The 22359-nt window shown below is 54.2% G+C and overlaps 1 protein-coding gene across 1 annotated transcript in view; it reads left to right on the top strand.

Annotated features, from left to right (window-relative positions):
* The window catches only part of HHIPL1 (HHIP like 1), a 30497-nt gene extending 8154 nt beyond the window's left edge, over positions 1 to 22343 (top strand). The window contains 8 exon segments of the mRNA XM_070357952.1: positions 2780 to 2923; positions 8670 to 8941; positions 8944 to 8997; positions 9443 to 9569; positions 12480 to 12625; positions 15698 to 15779; positions 19317 to 19399; positions 20936 to 22343. Of these exon segments, the coding sequence (XP_070214053.1) occupies positions 2780 to 2923; positions 8670 to 8941; positions 8944 to 8997; positions 9443 to 9569; positions 12480 to 12625; positions 15698 to 15779; positions 19317 to 19399; positions 20936 to 21456 (1429 nt within the window). The 3' untranslated portion in view covers positions 21457 to 22343.
* Positions 22344 to 22359: the final 16 nt, after the last annotated feature.

The raw sequence follows: 22359 nt of genomic DNA on the forward strand, positions 1-22359 counted from the left end.
CACCCTCCCAACTGCATGTTTATCCGTCCTTTGCCTCCAGGCTTCTTCTCCTCCCAATACCCAGCCTGCTTTTTGGGTATTAGTTACGCTCCAACTGTTTTGAAAACAGGTGTGACAGGGCTTCCCTGGCGGCTCAGACAAAGAATCTGCCATCCTGCCATGCAGGAGACCCTGGTTTGATGCCTGGGTCAGGGAAGATCCCCTGGAGAAGTATTCTTGCCTGGAAGAATTCCATGGACAAAAGGAGCCTGGGGGGGCTGCAGTCCACCGGGTCGCAGAGTCAAACAGGACTGAGCAAGGAACAATTTTTGACCTAGCCTGGTGTGAAGGGCATACATAATCTGTCTCCAATAGGAAAATAAGTCCTGTGCCAGGTAATTCAAATAGGCAGAATTTGATACTGGGAATTAGTTCCTCAGGTGTTGGAAATGATGAATGAGAAATGGGGGGGAGGGGGGGGTAAGAAGGGAGGCAACCCCGAGTTCAGCACTGAAGGGAGCTAACTTCACCTCTTGGACTGTGAGAGGCAGGGTTCCTGGAGCCCCTGAGCTGGGGCCGCTGGGTAGAAGCTGGAACCATGGTGGGTCTGGGTGGGGGCAGTTGGAGCCAGAGAAGAGGTGCAGCTACTGCCAAGACACTGCCTGAAGCAGAGAGAGAGAGAGGGAGGGAGAAAAACCCTGAATCTCCCCCCACCCCCACCCCCCCCCCATCTCATCTTCTGACAATGCTTTCCTTGGCTGAACCTAGCTGCAGGCCAGTCAGCTGAGGAGCATGGGAAATGTAGTTTGTAGGAGCTGGTAAAGTATCTGCCTGCAATTCAGGAGACCAGGGTTCCCATCCCTGGGTTGGGAAGATCTGCTGGAGAAGGGAATGGCACCCCACTCCACTATTCTTGCCTGGAGAATTCCATGAACAGGAACCGGGCCAGCTACAGTCCGTGGAGTCTCAAGGAGTCAGACAGGACTGAGCGACTAACACTTTCACTTTCTCCCCCACAACTCCAGAGTCCTGCCAATGCTTTCCTTGGCCGAACCTAGCTGGAGGCCAGTTAGCGGAGGAGCATGGGAAATGTAGTTTGCAGGAGCTGGCCTTCTGAAGTAGAGAACGGGTAAGAGGAGGACCAGGGCTGATCTGAGGACAAATAAGCAAATAACAGGACATCATGCATTCGATAAAATTATAAACTCTTGACATTGAAAGTACAAAAAGAAGGAATCAAACTGACTAATGTGAGAATCTAATGTATTAATAGATTTTGCCTGTGAGCTTCCTGGCAACCAGGGCAAAAAGAGAAAGCATAATTCTCGTTATCTTATATGAGGCCACACAACTGATTCTCCAAGAGAGGCCACGTTTGTCATGTGACTCTCACAGAGGGGAGACAGAGAGACAGGATGAATGTGTCTTCAATGATGACTTTAAAAAATGGATTCCTGATGAAGACTGAAGGTGGAACACAAGATATACAGATGAACATACTTCAGAATTGGGGTTCAGCAAGGGTCCCTCTGGGGACCTCACAGTACCAGCCTAGAACCTGACTCTTGCAGGGGAAGAAGTAGGCATGGCTGGCTCAGGGCAGATCCAGGAATGAATGGGCATCCTTGCTTGAGTCAGCTGTCAGTCTCTTTTCTCAGGGCTGGATGTCCAACAGCCTGAGCTGTCCTTTGCGGGGGGTACCTGGTTTGGGGATTGTGTGTGGCTCCCCATGTCATGTATGTTGATCTCACAATAGAAAGGCTTCTGGTCTTGGTTCTGAAGGTTGAAAGTCCTGGGTTCAAGGTACCTGACATTTCTGTACCTCGGGTTTCTTATCTGCATTAATAAAGGATTGGCCAGTCAGTCGCCAATCCTGGAAAACCTAAACTAGCCTAAGCATTTTGGTCAAAGGGAATTTAATACAGGGAGTTGGCTACAAAGGTAGTGGGAGGGCTGGAGAAGGAAAAGGAGAGGGTCAAGCTCCCTAGAGATGAGTTCTTGTGAGAAGCGAGGGGAACAAAAGGCACAAAGGTCTTGGTGCTGCTGGGGTTTGCCGCTCCTGGTACCCAGATGTCTGGGCAGAAAGCCAGGAGTCCACACTGACCAGCCGCTGTCGCCCTTCCTGCAACCATTGCTTCCGGAAACAGTGCCAGAGACCAGGGACATGTGGCTCCTCCCTTCCCCTTGCCTGCCACCCTCTCCTGGCACGCCCTAACTGGAAGCTAGCTGACTGGCAGTGTGGTGGAAGGTTCCCACCCTGGCAGTAAAGGAGGTCACTGAGAAGTGAGTGTGGAGCTGAGCACAGTCCACACCCTCCAGCCCGCCTCCCTAGAAGTTACAGCCATAACAAATGAGAGGCTGTCACAAGTGCTCAGCTTAAGTGGCTGGTGCGCGGGTAGCTATGATGATGAAGAAACCAGTCGTGCTAGTGATTGGGTCAACGGTTTCACTTGATCATAACAGGCAGGGGCTAGTTGTGGGGGAGTAGTTGAAAAAGCACTAGACCAGAACCAGAAGTCCTGAGTTCCTGTCCCAGCTCTGCCTTCTATGGGCTGTGTGATCTTGGGCAAGTTGCTCAACCTCTCTGAGCCTCTTGGATCTCATTGGCACAGTGATGTGAATGATCCCTTCCTAGCCTGCCAGATCCTTATAAAAACCACCTCCTATAAAGGATATGGAAAGTCTTTCCAACTACGAAATGGCATCTAAGAGAGAGGAGGCTTTATTGCTGTGATTTTGTTTTGTGTTTTTGGCTGACATTTTTGTTTGTTTTTGTGGGGGGTGGCTTATCTTCTTTTAGGATAATCCTGGAAATCGAAGAACCAGCCTCGAACCATAATGGAGGCCAGCTGCTCTTCGGGGATGATGGGTACCTTTACATCTTTACCGGAGATGGCGGGATGGCTGGAGACCCCTTTGGGAAGTTTGGAAACGCCCAAAACAAGTATGTTCTGATTTGGTTGGTGGGTGGGCTGGTTTATGTACTCTTCTGAAGGGGGAATGACTTCCTCAGCCAGGAGACTAGGGCAATAGAAATGGCTTTGGGCCCCAGCTCAGCCTGCAGCTAGCCAGCTGGGGAACCCAGTGCCTTTGTCTTATCAGTTAGAAAGGAATAATGATCATCTCCATGGGCAGGCTTGTTATGAGGAATAAAGGTGATGGGTACCTGAAAGGCAGCATCACAGAGCCTCTGGGAAGATGAGATTTTTCTCTGAAGTCCGCCCAGCCCTACTGGAGCCAGAGGAAGGAAAAGGATGCTTCCCAGACCAAATGGGGAGTGTGAGCTGGCTGGAGCAGGGCTGTATGGATGGGCATGTGGGTTTTCTACCCCAAGGGTCACCTGAGATGACCCCGAAACTGAAGCAGAGTCTTGCTCTCAGTTCCTCACTTCTGGGCTTGAGAAGATGGCCTGCCACCATTCCCTTCCTTACACACACACACACACACACACACACACACACACACAAACATACACAGTCTCAAGTGTATAGATGAGGATACCCAGGAGTCTCAGGGCAGCCTCCTCCATCCTCTCAGTCCAAATCACAAAACCTTCCTCAGCCCAGAGAGTAAAAATAGCGCATATGATGTTGATTATAGTAATTAAAGTGTTCCCAATTTGTGACTTGTGCTTTCATATGTGACAGCGTAAGAATCATCACAGTTTTCTCATGTTTGGGATGTATTTAGAGATGAAGTTGAGAAAATAGAAATTAAGGATTTGTGGATAATTGGACAAGACTTAAAACATTATTTTGCTGCTATGAGTTTTGCCCACTTACATATCAAAGCCTGGAGCGTGGTGTGTGGGCCCTGGGGAGTAATCCGAAGCTTGGTGCAGAGCAGGCTGGAGAGTGTGAGAGGAACTCACTGGAGCAGAACCTGGAAGTCCACAATAGGGGATTAACTGGGGCAGCTACTGGGGCAGGGGGAGCATTTTATCCTCATGAAAGAGGACACTTGGGTGGTGTCTTTAATGATGACAGAAATGCTTGGGTGCTGATGCTCTGTGAGAATGTGGGGTACACAGTTGCATCAAATGGGCAGACCAGCCAGTCCTGCCTTAAAAAGCAGCCCAAAGGGAGTGCACCCAAATGCTGGGGGAAAACCTTGCAGTGAGTAAGTGCATCAAAAACTCACAGAAGAAGGGACTTCCCTGGTGGTCCTGCGGTTAAGACTCTGCTCCCAGTGCAGTTCAATCCTTGGTCAAGGAATTAGACCCCACATGCCACAACAGGACTTCCCATGCCCAAACTAAAGATCCCACATGCCTCAACTAAGACCCGACACAGCCAAAGAAATAAATAAATACTGTAAAAAAGCCACAGATGAAGAGGGTGTGTCCCCCTCTGCACATCTTTAAGCACGTCGCAGATTCCATCGTGTGTCACTTTTGTCCTGCAATGAATGAGACCCAGAAGCTGCTCACCCCAGTGGCTGCGAGGAGGTCCGGGCTGCAGCTGCGCCCTATTCTGTGTGGCTCTGGAGGCAACGTGCGGAGGTCTCACTCCCAGGCCCCAGAAGCCGATGTGGCCGGGCACACTGAAGGGACCTCACTTCCTGCCCAGAGCTGCCTGAGAGACTGGCAAGTTGTTCGCCGCTCAGAGCCTGGGTTCAGGATGGTGTGTGTGGAGTGTGGGGTGAACTGAACTGCTTCGGAGGCGTGTTTGGCCCCCTGACCTGCTGCAATGGCCCTGGGCGCATGTGAGAGAGGAGGCAAGAACCCCACCTCCTGTTTCCTGCTAACATCTGCCGCGTTCTCTCCTGTCTCCCTGCCCTCCCTGGTACTCTTAAATGGTGCACTTGACTTTGATTGCAGTTATTCATTCATTCACTCACCAAACACTTAATGAGCGCCTACTGCATGCCTGTTGCTGTGCTAGGTGCTGCAGATCAGATCAGAACAGTCGCTCAGTCGTGTCCGACTCTTCTCGACCCCATGAATCGCAGCACGCCAGGCCTCCCTGTCCATCACCAACTCCTGGAGTTCACTGAGACTCATGTCCATCAAGTCAGTGATGCCATCCAGCCATCTCATCCTCTGTCATCCCCTTCTCCTCCTGCCCCCAATCCCTCCCAGCATCAGAGTCTTTTCCAATGAGTCAACTCTTCACATGAGGTGGCCAAAGTACTGGAGTTTCAGCTTTAGCATCATTCCTTCCAAAGAAATCCCAGGGCTGATCTCCTTCAGAATGGACTGGTTGGATCTCCTTGCAGTCCAAGGGACTCTCAAAAGTCTTCTCCAACACCACAGTTCAAAAGCATCAATTCTTCAGCGCTCAGCCTTCTTCACAGTCCAACTCTCACATCCATACATGACCACAGGAAAAGCCATAGCCTTGACTAGACGAACCTTTCTTGGCAAAGTAACGTCTCTGCTTTTGAATATGCTATCTAGGTTGGTCATAACTTTCCTTCCAAGGAGTAAGTGTCTTTTAATTTCATGGCTGCAGTCACCATCTGTAGTGATTTTGGAGCCCAGAAAAATAAAGTCTGACACTGTTTCCACTGTTTCCCCATCTATTTCCCATGAAGTGGTGGGACCGGATGCCATGATCTTCATTTTCTGAATGTTGAGCTTTAAGCCAACTTTTTCACTCTCCACTTTCACTTTCATCAAGAGGCTTTTGAGTTCCTCTTCACTTTCTGCCATAAGGGTGGTGTCATCTGCATATCTGAGGTTATTGATATTTCTCCCGGCAATCTTGATTCCAGTTTGTGTTTCTTCCAGTCCAGCGTTTCTCATGATGTACTCTGCATATAAGTTAAATAAACAGGGTGACAATATACAGCCTTGACGAACTCCTTTTCCTATTTGGAACCAGTCTGTTGTTCCATGTCCAGTTCTAACTGTTGCTTCCTGACCTGCATACAAATTTCTCAAGAGGCAGATCAGGTGGTCTGGTATTCCCATCTCTTTCAGAATTTTCCACAGTTTATTGTGATCCACACAGTCAAAGGCTTTGGCATAGTCAATAAAGCAGAAATAGGTGTTTTTCTGGAACTCTCTTGCTTTTTCTATGATACAGCGGATGTTGGCAATTTGATCTCTAGTTCCTCTGCCTTTTCTAAAACCAGCTTGAACATCAGGAAGTTCACAGTTCACATATCGCTGAAGCCTGGCTTGGAGAATTTTGAGCATTACTTTACTAGCGTGTGAGATGAGTGCAATTGTGCGGTAGTTTGAGCATTCTTTGGCATTGCCTTTCTTTGGGATTGGAATGAAAACTGACCTTTTCCAGTCCTGTGGCCACTGCTGAGTTTTCCAAATTTGCTGGCATATTGAGTGCAGCACTTTCACAGCATCATCTTTCAGGATTTGGAATAGCTCAACTGGAATTCCATCACCTCCACTAGCTTTGTTCATAGTGATGCTTTCTAAGGCCCATTTGACTTCACATTCCAGGATGTCTGGCTCTAGGTCAGTGATCACACCATCGTGATTATCTGGGTCGTGAAGATCTTTTTTGTACAGTTCTTCTGTGTATTCTTGCCATCTCTTCTTAATATCTTCTGCTTCTGTTAGGTCCATACCATTTCTGTCCTTTATCGAGCTCATCTTTGCATGAAATGTTCCTTTGGTATCTCTGATTTTCTTGAACAGATCCCTAGACTTTCCCATTCTGTTGTTTTCCTCTATTTCTTTGCATTGATAGCTGAAGAAGGCTTTCTTATCTCTTCTTGCTATTCTTTGGAACTCTGCATTCAGATGTTTATATCTTTCCTTTTCTCCTTTGCTTTTCGCTTCTCTTCTTTTCACAGCTATTTGTAAGGCCTCCCCAGACAGCCATTTTGCTTTTTTGCATTTCTTTTCTATGGGGATCGTCTTGATCCCTGTCTCCTGTACAATGTCACGAACCTCATTCCATAGTTCATCAGGCACTCTCTCTATCAGATCTAGGCCCTTAAATCTATTTCTCACTTCCACTGTATAATCATAAGGGATTTGATTTAGGTCATACCTGAATGGTCTAGTGGTTTTCCCTACTTTCTTCAATTTAAGTCTGAATTTGGCAAAAAGGAGTTCGTGGTCTGAGCCACAGTCAGCTCCTGGTCTTGTTTTTGCTGACTGTATAGAGCTTCTCCATCTTTGGCTGCAAAGAATATAATCAATCTGATTTCGGTGTTGACCATCTGGTGATGTCCATGTGCAGAGTCTTCTCTTGTGTTGTTGGAAGAGGGTGTTTGCTGTGACCAGTGCATTTTCTTGGCAAAACTCTATTAGTCTTTGTCCTGCTTCATTCCGTATTCCAAGGTCAAATTTGCCTGTTACTCCAGGTGTTTCTTGACTTCCTACTTTTGTGTTCCAGTCCCCTATAATGAAAAGGACATCTTTTATTGGGTGTTAGTTCTAAAAGGTCTTGTAGGTCTTCATAGAACCGTTCAACTTCAGCTTCTTCAGCGTTACTGGTTGGGGCTTGGATTACTGTGATATTGAATGGTTTGCCTTGGAAACAAAGAGAGATCATTCTGTCGTTTTTGAGATTGCATCCAAGTACTGAGTTTTGGACTCTTTTGTTGACCATGATGGCCACTCCATTTCTTCTGAGGGATTCCTGCCCACAGTAGTAGATATAATGGTCATCTGAGTTAAATTCACCCATTCCAGTCCATTTCAGTTCGCTGATTCCTAGAATGTCGACATTCACTCTTGCCATCTCTTGTTTGACCACTTCCAATTTGCCTTGATTCATGGACCTGACATTCCAGGTTCCTATGCAATATTGCTCTTACAGCATCGGACCTTGCTTCTATCACCAGTCACATCCACAGCTGGGTATTGTTTTTGCTTTGGCTCCATCCCTTCATTCTTTCTGGAGTTATTTCTCCACTGATCTCCAGTAGCATATTGGGCACCTACTGACCTGGGGAGTTTCTCTTTCAGTATCCTGTCATTTTGCCTTTTCATACTGTGCTGCAAGTAAGCCGTAAACAGGCGTTATTTTTCTGTATCCTTTTCACCCTGTAGCACAGTCCTGCAAAGAAAGAGAGGGACCATCTAATATTACAGCAGAGAACCCCAAGGCCTGGGGAGGCCAGAAAGTGCGGTGACGAGCTTGGGTTTCTGCAGCCAGGCTACCTAGGCTTGATCTCAGCCCTCCGGTTTATGAGGGGTGAGGCAACCAGGGATGCTCTGTGGCCTCTCTGAGCTCAGCTGCCCCGATTGTGAAATAAATAGCGATCACAACAGCACCCACTTACCTAGAAGACTGGGGCTTCCCTGGTGGCTCAGTGGGTAAAGAACCTGCCTGCCAATGCAGGAGATACGGGTTTGATCCCTGGGTTGGGAAGATCCCCTGGAGAAGGAAATGGCAACCCACTCCAGTATTCTTGCCTGGGAAATCCCATGGACAGAGGAGCCTGGTGGGCTACAGTCCAGAGAGTTGGAAGAGCTGGACATGATTTAGTGACTAAACAACGACACAATCTAAAAGATTTGCTGTGAGGATGAAACAAAGCAACAGATGGTATATGTCAAATGCTTAGGATGGAGCCCGGCACATGGTAAGGTGTCTGATAATGTCGAATTGAATGATTGGGGTTACCCAGCCGGTGCATGGCTGCTGAGGACGTGAACTTGGAGTCTCTGGCCCCAGAGCCAACGCTTGCCTTGCACCTGGGGCGGCCTTGGGCTCCAGGCCCCCTACCCCCAGCCCCAGCCCCGCCCCAGTCGGTGCTTTCTCCCGCAGATCGGCGCTGCTCGGCAAGGTGCTGCGCATCGACGTGGACCGCAACGAGCGCGGCCCGCTCTACCGCATCCCGCCCGACAACCCATTCGTGGGCGACCCCGCCGCGCGGCCGGAGGTCTACGCCTTCGGGGTGCGCAACATGTGGCGCTGCTCCTTCGACCGCGGCGACCCGGCGACGGGCGCGGGCCGCGGGCGCCTCTTCTGCGGCGACGTGGGCCAGAACAAGTTCGAGGAGGTGGATCTGGTGGAGCGCGGCCGCAACTATGGCTGGCGCGCCGCGAGGGCTACCAGTGCTATGACCGCAAGCTGTGCGCCAACGCCTCCCTCGGTGACCGCCCCCGCCACCCCGCTCTGAGCCCCCGGGGACCCCTCTCCCCAGATCTGCCACCCCTCACTCCACGGCTGTGCGCCCACGCCTCCCTCGGTGGCCCCCTAACCTCACCTACCACCCGCGCCACCGGGGACCCCCGATCCTGGTACAACCCGCCCCACCCCCATCGGGATGCGCGCCAGTGCCTCCGTCTGTAGCCAGCCAGCGCCCACCCTCCGGAATGGCTCCCCCGCCGCCCTCCCCAAATCACTTCCTGCCTGGCAAATCCTTGCCCTCTCCGTACCTTATAAACTTTAAGCATTACCCCTTCTCGTTGCCTCTCTGGGGCCCCCTCTCGGGCCCTCCTAGGGACCTCCCACCCCTTGGCCCCGCAGGACTCAGGACCACCCGCGGAGCCTCCGGGGACCCCCGCAGGCTCACCCAGCGTCTCCCCACTCTGCAGATGACGTGCTGCCGATTTTCGCCTACCCGCACAAACTGGGCAAGTCGGTGACTGGGGGCTACGTGTACCGGGGCTGCGAGTACCCCAACCTGAACGGCCTCTACGTTTTTGGAGACTTCATGAGCGGGTAAGTGACCCGACAGCAGTTCTGAGGGTCAGGGACCGCAGAGGTGAAAGGTCGGGGAACCCGAACAGCACCTTTGACCGCTCTGTCTCCTAGAAGCCAGGACATGTCATTGTGCCACCTGGCCAGAGAGGTCACCTTGCTCGAGAGAGGGGACCTGGGGATCCAGCTGAGGTCAGCCCACTGGGCCCCATGAAGCCTTGCTGCCTCCACCCACTGAGCCCCCAGAGAGGGGTGGGTGTGTTGGGGAGAAAGGGGGATGGGATAAATCACATCCCAAACAGGTTTCAGAGAGGGTTCAAGACCATACCTCCCAAGTCTGACGTGGGTCAGACTCTTTCCCCTGGGGAGCTTACAGAGCTTCATGACCACCTGTTTCTCCCATTGTACAGAGGGGGAAACTGAGGCCCAGAGAGACCCAGGGAAGCCACACACCTGGCATGATGTTTTAAAATATAGCTGAGATGACCCGTGTCCAAAGCCTGGCATGCTTATTAGCTGTGTGACCTTGAGCCAGCTGCTTCACCTCTCTGAGCTTTAATTTCCTCATTTGCAAAATGATAATAGTACCTGCTTACTTAAGCTTATTTGGGTCCTGTTCATATACATTTGGGGAAGTTCCCCGGTAGCTCAGACAGTAAAGCATCTGCCTACAATGTGGGAGACCTGGGTTCGATCCCTAGGTCAGGAAGATCCTCTGGAGAAGGAAATGGCAACCCACTCCAGTATTCTTGCCTGGAAAATCCCATGGATGAAGGAGCCTGGTGGGCTGAAGTTCATGGGGTCTCAAAGAGTCAGACATGACTGAGCGACTTCACTTTCACTTTTCACTTTCATACATATTACAGCACTTAGAATCTAGAACATGCCCAATTTCTGGTTGACTGGTTGTTGTTTTGTTTTATTAATAAAATGGAAGGATCTGTTGGTGATCTCAGGACCTTCCCAGCCTCCTGTGAAATGAATTTTTTTTTTTTTGGTTGCACCATGCAGCTTGAGGGCTTCCCTGGTGGCTCAGAGGATAAAGTGTCTGCCTGCAATGCAGGAGATCTGGGTTCAGTCCCTGGGTTGGGAAGATCCCCTGGAGAAGGAAATGGCAACCCACTCCAGTACTCTTTCCTGGAGAATCCCATGGACAGAGGAGCCTGGCGGGCTACAGTCCATGAGGTCTGAGGACACGACTGAGCAAGACACTCCCCTCTCACTCCCATGCAGCTTGAAGAATCTTATTTCCCCAACCAGGGATCAAAACCAGGTCTCCTGTAGTGGAAGTGTGGAACCCTAACCACTGGATCACCAGTTCTTAATTATTCGCACCCTAGCCTCTCCACGTAAGGGCAGTTGAACAGGGTCTCTGTTCAGAGAGGAAGTAAAGAAGCCTGAGGCTGGCAGAATTCTTACCTCTTGCAGGCTGCTGAACTAGGGTGGGTTTGTGGCTATTTGTCTATAGCTGGAGCTGACAGAGAACCTTGATCTGGGCCTCTGGTTGCTGTGTCCTTCTCCCAGCTTGGAGAGTCTCCCTCTGGACTCAGTTATCCCATCTGGAAAATGGGTCTAGATGAAACCTCTCTTTTTACCCTGATTCTCCTTTTACTCTTCTGCTACCCTCCTACCCCCACCCCAGGAATGTCCAAGTCACCTGAACATAGAAATTCAGTGAATTTTGCTGGCACTTCCCAAGCTCCTCTGCTGGGTCAGGCTTTATGCCAGGGCTAGAGCAACAAAGTTGAAGAACACCTCATACCCAAGTCAGGTGTGAGTCTCACTTGGTCCACTTGAGTCTGGCCTCAGAGAGCCCATGCTCTCTGGGGAAGCCCAGCACAGGAGCAGTCAGGAGGGCTTCTAGGAGGTGGGGCAACCAAGCAGGGCCTGAAAGTATCCGTAGGCGACTAACAAATGTAGAAGGGAGTAGGGACAAAATCAGCATATTCTGAAGATGCCAAATTCTCCACTTTGGGAATCCCCTGGTAGTCCAGTGGTGAAGACTTTGCCTTCCACTGCAGGGGCCATGGATTCATCGGGTGGTGGGAGCTGAGATCTCATGTGCCTTGCGGCCCCGAAACACCAAAACATAAACAACAGAAGCAATATCACAACAAATCCAATGACTACTTTAAAAGTGGTCCGCATCAAAAACAAAAAAACCCAGATTCTCCATTTCATGCTCCCAAGTGGAGGCAGCTCCCAAATCTATGCAGCCTCAGAGGCTTCTGAACTGGAAGTTGGCTCCTGACTGCCTCCTGCTGGTCAGTGGTTGGAACTGAACCAAGGAGGCTGAAACCAAGTTGGTCTTGTTCACCCATGTGCTTCTCCTGGGCTTCCCTGATGGCTCAGGCGGTAAAGAATCTGCCTGCAGTGTGGGAGACCTGGGTTGGATCCCTGGATTGGGAAGATCCCACGGAGGAGGGCATGACAACCCACTCCAGTGTTCTTGCCTGGAGAATCCCATGGACAGAGGAGCCTGGCGGGCCACAGTCCGTGGGATCACAGAGTTGGACACGGCTGAGTGACTGAGCACCATGCTTCTCCTGCTATGTACTGGGTTGGCCAAACAGTTTGCTCAGGCTTTTCCGTACATCTAACAGAAACACCCAGACTAACTTTTCGGCTGACCCAACAGCTGGTGCTCAGTAAAGACTGCATGCAGGGCAGGCTTCCCGGACGTGCGGTCTGTGCACTTGCACAGATGTGCTCAGAAGGGCCCACGCTCAGTTTAACGATCTCCCGTCACTGTCTTGAAACTTTTAGTACATTTTGAACAAGGGTCCTTGCATGCTCATTTTGCACTGGACCCTGCATATTATGTGCAGTCCTGGTTGCATGGCTAACAGATGAGTGGATGGGTGGGTTGGTGGGTGGGCTTCCCCCAGGCACCCTGCCAGGCAGGACCCCTCAGCCCATCCTCCTTTGCAGGCGTCTGATGTCCCTCCGGGAGAACCCAGAGACAGGCCAGTGGCGGTACAGCGAGATCTGCATGGGCCGTGGCCAGACCTGCGCGTTCCCAGGCCTCATCAACAACTACTACCCACACATCATCTCCTTCGGCGAGGACGAGGCTGGTGAGCGCTGCTGAGGCCCTTCCATCCAGGCTGCCCCTGCCTGGCACTGACTCCCCACCCCTGGGTCCTTCTGGCCTGGGATTCCCCGGATGGCATCTCAGGACTGAGTCACCTCCAGGCTGGAGGGTGACATGTTCAGAGGTCTTGAGCCTTGCCTGGGTGTCAGTTCTCACCTGTCTGAGCTTCCATTTCCTCATCTGGAAAATGGGAGCAGTGGTTCCCCACTCCCACCATGGGCAGAGTTACTGGGAGGGATCACGTGACCCCACAGGTAAGAGTCCAGGGAGGTTATGGGGCCAGGAATGGGTGTGATGGTGGAAAGGCAGGCAAGTGGCGGGAGAGTGCCTCCCTGGGGACCCCCAGCACCCTGGATTCCTGATGGCAAATGCACTGGGGCCTATGAATGAAGCTGCATTGTCCTCGGAGAGTGGTGGGCACTGCTTTCTTGCCTGTTAGTGGGTCCCCTGTTCAGGCGCTTGTGTTTTCAATGCCAGGAGCAGAGGGGGAGGGGAGAGGAAGGACCCTGGGGGCTGGATCCCGCCTTTGTCCTTGGCCCCGGATTGTCCCTGGACAAAAGCCGAGGGGCCCCCAGTGGGGCCCGGTGGATGCTTGGCCAGGTTACTAGGCAACACCCTCCCGAGGGCCTTTCGAGAGGTGTCCCCCCGCAGGGCCCAGTGCCCAGAGCCCCCAGGCCTGAGTCTGGGAAACCTTTGTTGAACCGACACTCGTCAGAATCTAAGTTTTCACAGGGCAGCCCCAGCCCCCACTGCCCCCCCCAAGCCCACTGGGCCCTTGAAAGCCTTTTCTTTTGGTCAGTAGGGGGTTAACATGTTTTGGAAGGGGGGGTGCCCTTTCCTGGTGCACCCCACACAGAGCTCAGACCCAGAGGCAGGCCCAGGGGGCCCTTCTGAGTGACACCGAGGGCCAGGAGGAGGCCCCTCAAAGACAGACAGGCCGAGGGACAGCCTGCTGGTGAGGCAGGCAGGCGGCCCCTGAAGGTACAGAGACCCGGGGAGCTGAGGCCTGCAAACTGCCCCAGCTCCCTGCAGCCTCCGCCTCTCGGCTTGATCTTCTGACGTTTGTAAATTGCACAACAAGGACCTCTGCTGGCCCAGTGTCCTCCAGGGACAGTCCACACTGCAGAGACCAGGAGGACGGCGTGGCCCTGGGCAGAGCTTAGCAGTGCCATCAGGGATCCCTGGCTGCGCATGGGGTTGGGGGGCCATGGCTTCCTACAGATTAAGGCTGGATGGGGCATTAGGCTGCGCCCGTCCAGTGCTGTCACTGTACGGATGGGGGAATGAGGCTGGCTCTCCTGCCCGGTCTTGGGATGAGGGGGTGGGGCACTGGACACAGCCTGGCCCCCCGAGGCCTCCCAGAGCAGGGTGTCAAGCTGGAGCTCTGTCAGGCAAAGGCAGTCGATGGAGAAGTGCATCGAGGTCAAGGGGGCGGCACGTGCGGGGACCCCAAGTTCCTTCAGGGCCTGGAGTGTAGGTTCAAGGAGGGCTGCCCAGCCAGGGAGGAGCCAGGCCGCTCCCAAGGCCTCTCTCCAGAAAGGGGCCCAGAGACCGGAAGTGATGGCTCAAGTTCACGGCTGTGCCTGTGGACTCTCCAGCAGGGACCAGCTTGCTGGGACCCTGCTCCCTCCTACAGGGTGCATGCACCTTGTGGGCCTATTCCACCCCACCACCCCCACCAAGGTAGGGCTGGGGCTCCTGGAGCGAGGAGTCAGAGGGCATTGACAGCCCAGCATCCTGCTCTCCCCAGCCCCCAGTTCCCCTGACAGCTGGCTCTACCCTAGTTACACAGGTCACCTCTCAAGAGTCTTCCCCTTCAAGAATTCTCCAGGTTTCCTGGGTCTTGATTATCAGACACCACCATCATGTAGCCCTCCATGACTGCACCAGTCACCAGGGTCATGCTTTCCTCCAAGCTCCCATCTCACTGCCTGTCCCAGCCTCTCTTTGGGGAATCCACCCCTGCCCCCATCCTTGGGAGAGCTCTTCGCTGCCTCTTATGGGATGGGAGGTATTAGCACGGCTGAACCATCACACTGAGCCACGTGTGGCTGTGTCTAGGCCTCCCAGCTACCACGTCTCCTACATCAGCGTGGGCTTGGAGGCAGCAGGTGTTTCTGAGTTCAGGGCCTGCTTAACCATTCACCGGCCGTGTGACTTTGGGCAAGTCACTTGACCTCTCTGAGCCTCTATTGTCTCATCTGTACATAGAGAATAATGAAACCTACTTCCTGGACATTTGTACCTGTGGCAGCAAGGGCCAGGGGGTGGGATATGGGTGAGGAGAGAGCAGAGAACTCAATTCCCCTGAGAGCATCCATGGTCCAGGTGCTCGTGATTCCACTTCTACAAACTGAAGCTGAGGGGGGCTGTCCCAGAGCTGTGGGAGCTCACGGGGGGCCAAGTGCTGGGGCCGGGATTCACACTGGAGACTCCCCAGGCTTGTGCTCTTCTGCCCCTGCTACCAGCCTGGGAGGTGCCTGCTGCTCCGTGGAGAGAAGGGGCGCCCTGCCCCCAAGGGCCAGGCGGGACCTGGACCCTGGGTGCCCATGACAATAACAACAACGGCAGTAATAGTTCATACTGATGGAGCAGGTGCCCCACGCTCTTGTTATCCTCACAACAGCCCTACGAGGCAGGCCTGTGGAGGAATGCGGAAGCTGGTCACCAGTAAGCAGTCAGTGGGGAGCTGGGCTGTGGACCCCTACTGGTGCTCAGAGGTGTGTGTGCTGGGCATGAGACCAGGCAGGAACCAGGGGTAGGGTCCCTGGGGTCACCAGGAAGGAGGCACGAGCAGAGGTCAGAGCCGGGGTGGGTGCAGGCAGAGTGGCCAGCACCCCAGGAAGCTGTGCTGCAGAGACCCCAGGGTGCGTTTGGACGCCTTTCTCAGCCTCCTTTCCCTGTTCTGGGGACTGGAGAGGTACACTGACCCGGAGCATCTCCCCTTCTGGCTCACAGGTTGGGGTGCGTCCCAGAGCCTGAGGTGGGGGCATGGGGCTGGCCCGGATGGTGTTCCAGGCAGCAGTCTCACCCTTTGCCTTGCGTCTTGTTCCAGGGGAGCTGTACTTCATGTCAACGGGCATGCCAAGTGCCACTGTGGCACATGGGGTGGTCTACAAGATGATCGACCCTTCCAGGTGAGTACCCGCCTCCCGCCCACCCCGCCCCAGAGGGCCTGAGCCCCTTCTGTCTGCCAGGAGCACTCCCCTCTGTTACCGCACTTCCCCTCTCTACCGCATCCTAAGGTGGGTATGATTAACACCCCCATTTTTCTGAAGAGAAAACTGAGGCCCAGAGAGGGGAAGTGACTAGCTAAGCTCATACTGCTGGTAAGGGCAGATCTAAGATTCAGAACCTATCTGCCAGCCTCGAAGTCCTGCTGTATTCATAGGTGGCGCTATTGGTTAAAAAAAAGAAAAAGAAAAACCACCTGCCAACGCAGGAGACGCCAGAGATGCAGGTTCGATCCCTGGGTCAGGAAGATCCCCTGGAGGAGCACATGGAAACCCACTCCAGTATTCTTGCCTGAAAAATCCCATGGACAGAGGAGCCTGGCGGGTACAGTCCCTGGGGCTGCAAACAATCAGACACAACTGAAGCAATTTAGCACGCACGCTTCCATCCTTAGAAAGATGATACCAGTGGGGGCTGATAACCATGGACCCCACCATCACATTTTAAAAAACTCTTAAAAAATTTTTAAAACAGTTTTTGTTTTACAAATAAGTTGCCATGATAGCACAGTTTGCCACATAGCCACCATTCAGTATTCCCGATTATTATGGTACATTTGTCATGATTAAGGGCTTCCCCTGTGGCTCAGATGGAAAAGAATCTTCCTGCAATGCAGGAGAACCAGGTTCGATTCCCTGGTCAGGAAGATCTCCTAGAGAAGGGAATGGCAACCCACTCCAGTATTCTTGCCTGGAGAATTCCATGGACAGGGCACCCTGGTGGGTTACAATCGATGGGGTCCGAAGACTCAGACACATCTGAGCAACTAATACTATCACAGTTAATGAACCGATACTGGTACTTTACTATTCACTAAATGCCACACTTTTTAAAAAGTCAGGTACCTCCATACTTAAAAAAAAAAAAAGGATTCCTCTGGTTTTTCCCTCCTTTGCTTTGGGATTCCATCCAGAATTCCACGTGGTATTTAGTTACTGTGTCTCGTTAGCTTTCTCTGGTCTGTGACCCTCTCTCAGACATTCCTCGTTTACCACACTGTTTTGCTGAAAGCACAGAGCTCTTCATTATTGACATAACTATCAAGAAAACATAAGTGCTTGCTTCTTTCCCTCCTCTGAGGTCCTGGCCGCGTTTGGATTGCTGGCGTTGTGGAGGAACACATGCAGACTTTGCATTTTTCTTCGTAGGGCTGTCCTTATTTTGCATAAACATTTCCACTTTGCAACATCACCCTCAGAAGGCTCGTTTTTGATAGCTGCATAATTTTCTGTTGAGTCACTGTGCCGTGACTGCCTTATCCATCCCTTGGACATTTAGGTTATTTCCAATTTGGAGGGGAAAAATGCTTCTCTAAGGAAATATCACCTAATTCATTCCAGATACTGCCTGAAACCCACCAACTCCTTTAGTCTGTACAGCATCCCTCTGGGCTCATGCATGCAAGATCAGTCTTTTCAGTCATGTCCGAGTCTTTGTGACCCCAAGGACTGTAGCCTGTCAGGCTCCTCTGTCCATGGGATTTTTCAGGCAAGAATACTGGAGCGGGTTGCCATTACCTCCTCCAGGGGGTCTTCCTGACCCAGGGACCAAATCTGCGTCTCTTGCATCTCCTGCATTGGCAGGAGGTTTCTTTACCACTAGCGCCACCTGGGAAGGGTAGCTATTCCCTCCTCCAGGGGATCTTCCCAACCTAGGGATCGACTCCACATCCCTTGCAGCTCTCTGGACTCACGACCCTCTTACAACAGAGGGGCCTGAGGCTTAGGGATCTCTGCTCAAGGTCTCATGGGTCAGAGGAGCAGGCAAGACGCTAGACTCCCCTTTCCCGCACCCTCTCTGACCCTTCTCATCCCTTGCACTTTTCTCTTTTGGAATCCACATTCAGTTTTTGCACCCACAACATATGGCAGAGGGGCCGCATTCCAGAACATTTGGAAAATGAAGAAATGGGAAGCGGAGAGGGTAGGGTGGGGGTCCTCTGCCCAAACATAGCCACTGTGGGATTTTACTGGGTGCATCTCCTACCCTTTGGCAAAACAAAAAAATTTTTACGTAATTTCCTTAAGGAACAAAACCCAGCTGGGTCGGTCTGACGCGTGTGGCTATTATCTGGAGCTCAGAGTAGCCGGAAAAACCACCCTTTCTGCAGCTTGGAGAAGGATGTGAACCGGGCTGTGTTTCAGCCTCGGTGGGAGGAGGGGAACAGCCCACGTCCCCCCTCGCTTTCTCCCTTCTGCGGGGGCTGTTTGAAAGCCACCAGGGGTCACGTGGCTGCTTCAGCCCTTGGGCTTTCCCCTCGTGCTCCTGGAACCCATTGAAGTCTTGGACCCACGTGGGCTGGTCCCAGAATAGGGTCGGTCCCATTCAAAGACTCACAGATCAACGGCCAGAAGCTCATTAAAATGGGATTCCATTCCTTCCTTGTGCCCCTCCAAGATGTCCAAGGAGACCCAATTCAGAGCCCTGGCAACCCTTCTCAGGCTCTTTTTTCTCCCAGCGCTCTCCAACCTGGCACTCCAAGGCCCCCCCAGTTCCCTCAGCTCTGCTGCCAGCCCCGAGGCTCTCTCTCTCTCTCCCCGCTTTATTCTTCAGATCGACTTAACCTTTCCCTTTGATTCTGTATCACCAGAAATCTCAGAACCAGAGGGGCAGGGAGAGACCCTCCTCAAAGACCGTGGGGGACAGGGGCCAGGGAAAGATGCAGGGATGGGCCTGCAGTGGCAGGTATAGGAGTCAGACCCGGCTGCTGGGGAGGGGGAGTGGGACACTTGATCTCATCCCAAGCACGCTTCATGCCCTGAGTTAGCAGTGGCCGCCGGGGCCCTCGTGCACTTCAGGCAGAGGCCTGAGTGGGTGTTCGGCAGGCTGTTCAGGGATGTTCCTGTCCTGGGGTCAGGCTCTTGGGGTCTGGGAGGCGTGTGCAGCAGGAGTGTGCTATTGGGTCCAACTCTCGTAGCCCGCCAGGCTCCTCCATCCAGAGCTTCTCCAGTCAAGAACACTGGAGTGGGTTGCCGTTTCCTTCTCCAGGGGATCTTCCCAACCCAGGGATCGAACCTCTGTCTCTGGAGTCTCCTGCAGTGGCAGGCAGATTCTTTACCACTGAGCCACCTGGGTGAAAGTGAAAGTGAAAGTCACTCAGTCCTGTCTGACTCTTTGCGACCCCATGGACTATACAGCCCATGGAATTCTCTAGGCCAGAATACTGGAGTGGGTAGCCTCTCCCTTCTCCAGGGGATCTTCCCAACCCAGGGATCGAACCCAGGTCTCCTGCACTGCAGGTGGATTCTTTGCCACTGAGCCACCTGGGTGCTGCTCCATGAATGGCCACCCTTGTTACCGTCCACACCGGCCCAGGCCTGAACGCACACCAGCCCTTCCCCTTCACGCATGGCTGCAGAGGGTGGGTGATCCCAGAGGGACACACTCAGGGTGAGCTCCCAAGGGGGTGGGGTGACTCATGATGTCCTGTGTGTCGGCAGACGGGCACCACCGGGCAAGTGTCAGATCCAGCCCTCCCTGGTGAAGGTCAGGAGCCGCCTCATCCACTTTGTGCCCAAAGAAAGTAAGTGCCTGCCAGCGGGAGACACAGAGGGGGTTTCCACAGCCCACACTTCCCCACCCCCTCCCCCAAGATGTGCATGCTCCTGGCTGGGTCTGGATGCCCTTCCTCGGCTCCCTCACTGTGCCCAGCACTATGCCCGGTGCACAGCAGATACTCGGAGGGCATGGAACTCCTGAAACTCCCTCCCCCTGGTGTGTGTCAGTCCCAGGCCACGGTAGGCGGCTCCAAGGGGCTGCAGGCGTCAGAACCCATGTGACGAAGGGAGAGATAGTGGGTCCCAGGCAAGGTTCACTCAGAGTTCTAGGGAGGGGCAGAGAAAGGAGGCAGATCTATATGTGAGCAAGCGTGGAAAGAGTTATTCTCAGCACAAGGGCACCTAGGGGAGGGGACGTTTGGACCAGGTCTGCTATAAGCTGGTTCTGTTTTTGACAAGCTTCGTGGGGAGGGAAGGGGTGCCAATCCTCCGGAGGGGCCAGGCAAGGCCACAGTGACCGCCTGTGGGATCTGGGGCCCTCTGAAGAGGGTATGCCCCGAGGAGGGGCTGTTCCTCTGGGCTCAAGCTAGGTGGGAACAGAGACAGACCCCGTGTTGTCAGATCTTCCAGTTCTTGAGACAAGCAGGATATGCATGCTTGCATCCATCCAGCACATGTATGTGCTTCAATCTGGGGCTTTAACGCTGAGCAAGCAGATATGGTCCCTGCCTTCTTGGGTTGTTATTGTACAATCTCCTGATTTGGAAAATTTTGGCAACTAGTTCACAGTTTTAAAAACCACCCTGTGGGCCAAAGGAAATACTTTAGTGGGCTGAGTGTGCCCAGCAGGTCTCCAGCTGGCAGACTGGAGTTGGGGGTGGGGGGGCAGGAAGAGGGGGACTAGGCAGCAGGGCGGTGGGGGTACCTGGCCCTGAAGAAGGGGCCCCCCACCGCCCGGAGAAGGATTTGGGGGAAGGGGTGAGTTGGGTGTTCGGGGGTGGGAGGTAATTCTAGCTGCAGTTGATTTCAAACCTTGGCCCTTTCCCACTCACTTTTGCAATAGCTTCTGCTCTTCTGTAAGGTCCCGGCTCTGTGCTGGATGCCGAGGCTACAGAAGTCAGACCAGGCCCTGTCCCAGCTGGGGCAGACAGAGAAGTCATTTAGTGTCCCAGGCCCCATGGGAGAAGTTGTGCGGGGCGCCTCCGGGACCCAGAGCCGGGAGGAGCTGGAGCAGGTAGGGGCGCGCAGGGAAGGGCCTGGAGCTGATGAGGCTTGAGCCTGGGTGAAGAGGAAGGTGCGGTCCAGAGGTGGGGGAGGGCGGCCTGGGCAGTGAAGGCAGCAGCAGGGCTTTGCAGAATGACCCGAGAAGCGCCTAGCCCAGCTCCAGGTTGGCATCTGTGGGGTCAGGGTGACCCCAGAAGCACTGTTGGGGACCTCATTCTCAGGGTCTGAGCAGAGGGCAGAACCAGGACATCTTTCCCTGGGCTGCCTTCCGGGGTGGAGGACTAGGGTGGGCTGGGGCGGCCGGGGTCCCTCTGACCGCAGGCTCTTCCTCTGTGCAGAGTTCATCCGGAGGACGGAGAGCACCCCACGGCCCACCAAGGCTCCCCGCCGCAGCCGCCCCACAGCCGCTCCGCCGGCGCCCACCCCACGGCCCCCACGGCCCACCTCGCGGCCCGGGCGCCGTCGGGGTAGCGGGCGGCGGCGGGGACGGCTCGGCACAGCCGACCCCGAGCCCTCGAACGGCGCAGTGCGTCTGGTGCGGCCGGCGGGCCTCAGCCCGGGCCGCGGGCGCGTGGAGGTGTTCGCGGGGGGACGCTGGGGCACCGTGTGCGACGACGCCTGGGACACCAAGGCGGCGGCCGTCGTGTGCCGCCAGCTGGGCTTTCTGTACGCTGCGCGGGCGGCCAAGCGCGCGGAATTCGGCGAGGGGCGCACGCTGCCCATCCTGCTGGACGACGTGCGCTGCACGGGAAGCGAGCGCAACCTGCTGGAGTGCGCGCACGCCGGCCTGGGCTCGCACAACTGCGGCCACCAGGAGGATGCCGGCGTCGTGTGCAGCCGCGAGGACCCCGATCTGTAGGCGAGCACCGTCCGGCCGGAGCCAGGGAGGCCCCTCCACCCAGGGTGCGCGCCTGGTGCGTGCGCCGGGGTCCGAGGGTGGAGCGGAACGTGGGGCGGGTGCCTGGGGCGACCCATCTGCAACGCTGTCCCCTGGATGCGTGGGAGGCGTGTGCTGTGCGCACGTGTTCTGTGTTTCTGCCCCTGCATCTACCCGGAAGCGGCAGAGTGTGTGGTGGGGGTGGGGGTGGTCCCTGTGGGCACAGGTGTGGTCCCTGTGGGCGCCGTGGTTCTGAGTAGAGGTGTTCTTACCTCCAAGCATCTCAAGCAGCGGGCCAGGAGCACAGCCTGAGCACCGAGGGCAGCTGCCTTTCAAGGGTGGACCTGACCACTGGCTGCATTAACAGAGGTCTGCCGTGGATGGAGGGAGGGGCCGGGGAGTGGAAGGCTCGCCAATCAGCTGGACCATGGCCTGAGAAATGCTACCCAAAGGATGTGGACTGGTGACCTGGCAGTCAGAGTTGTGGAGGAGAACCTGAAGGCGTCTAGTGGGGACAAGGGAGGTCATCAGATGGGTGGGTCCAGGGCGACCCGTGGGCGGTGAGAGTCAGGCTGCCCTGGGGAGGGCAGGCAGGGGGCACTAGGTGACTTCAGGGAGAAGCCTCCCGGGCCCAGCCAGTCCAGGCATCACGGTTGCTGGTGAGGCTTCAGGTCTCTCCACTTACAAGCCTGTGCCAGGGCCACCTGTCTCATCTCCATCCCCCCACCCCAGCCCCTCAGTGAAATCCCAGGGAACCTTCCGCTTCCTCCGGCCCTACTCCAGGGGCTGGCCAGGCTATGGACCCAGCGAGACTACTGATGCTCTGTCACCCAGGGCTGTGCCAACAGCGTGACTGTTTACAAACCCTCCTTCCCGCCTCTTTTC

The sequence above is a fragment of the Bos mutus genome, chromosome 21, assembly GCF_027580195.1.
Source record: "Bos mutus isolate GX-2022 chromosome 21, NWIPB_WYAK_1.1, whole genome shotgun sequence".
NCBI classification, from domain to species: Eukaryota; Metazoa; Chordata; class Mammalia; order Artiodactyla; family Bovidae; genus Bos; species Bos mutus.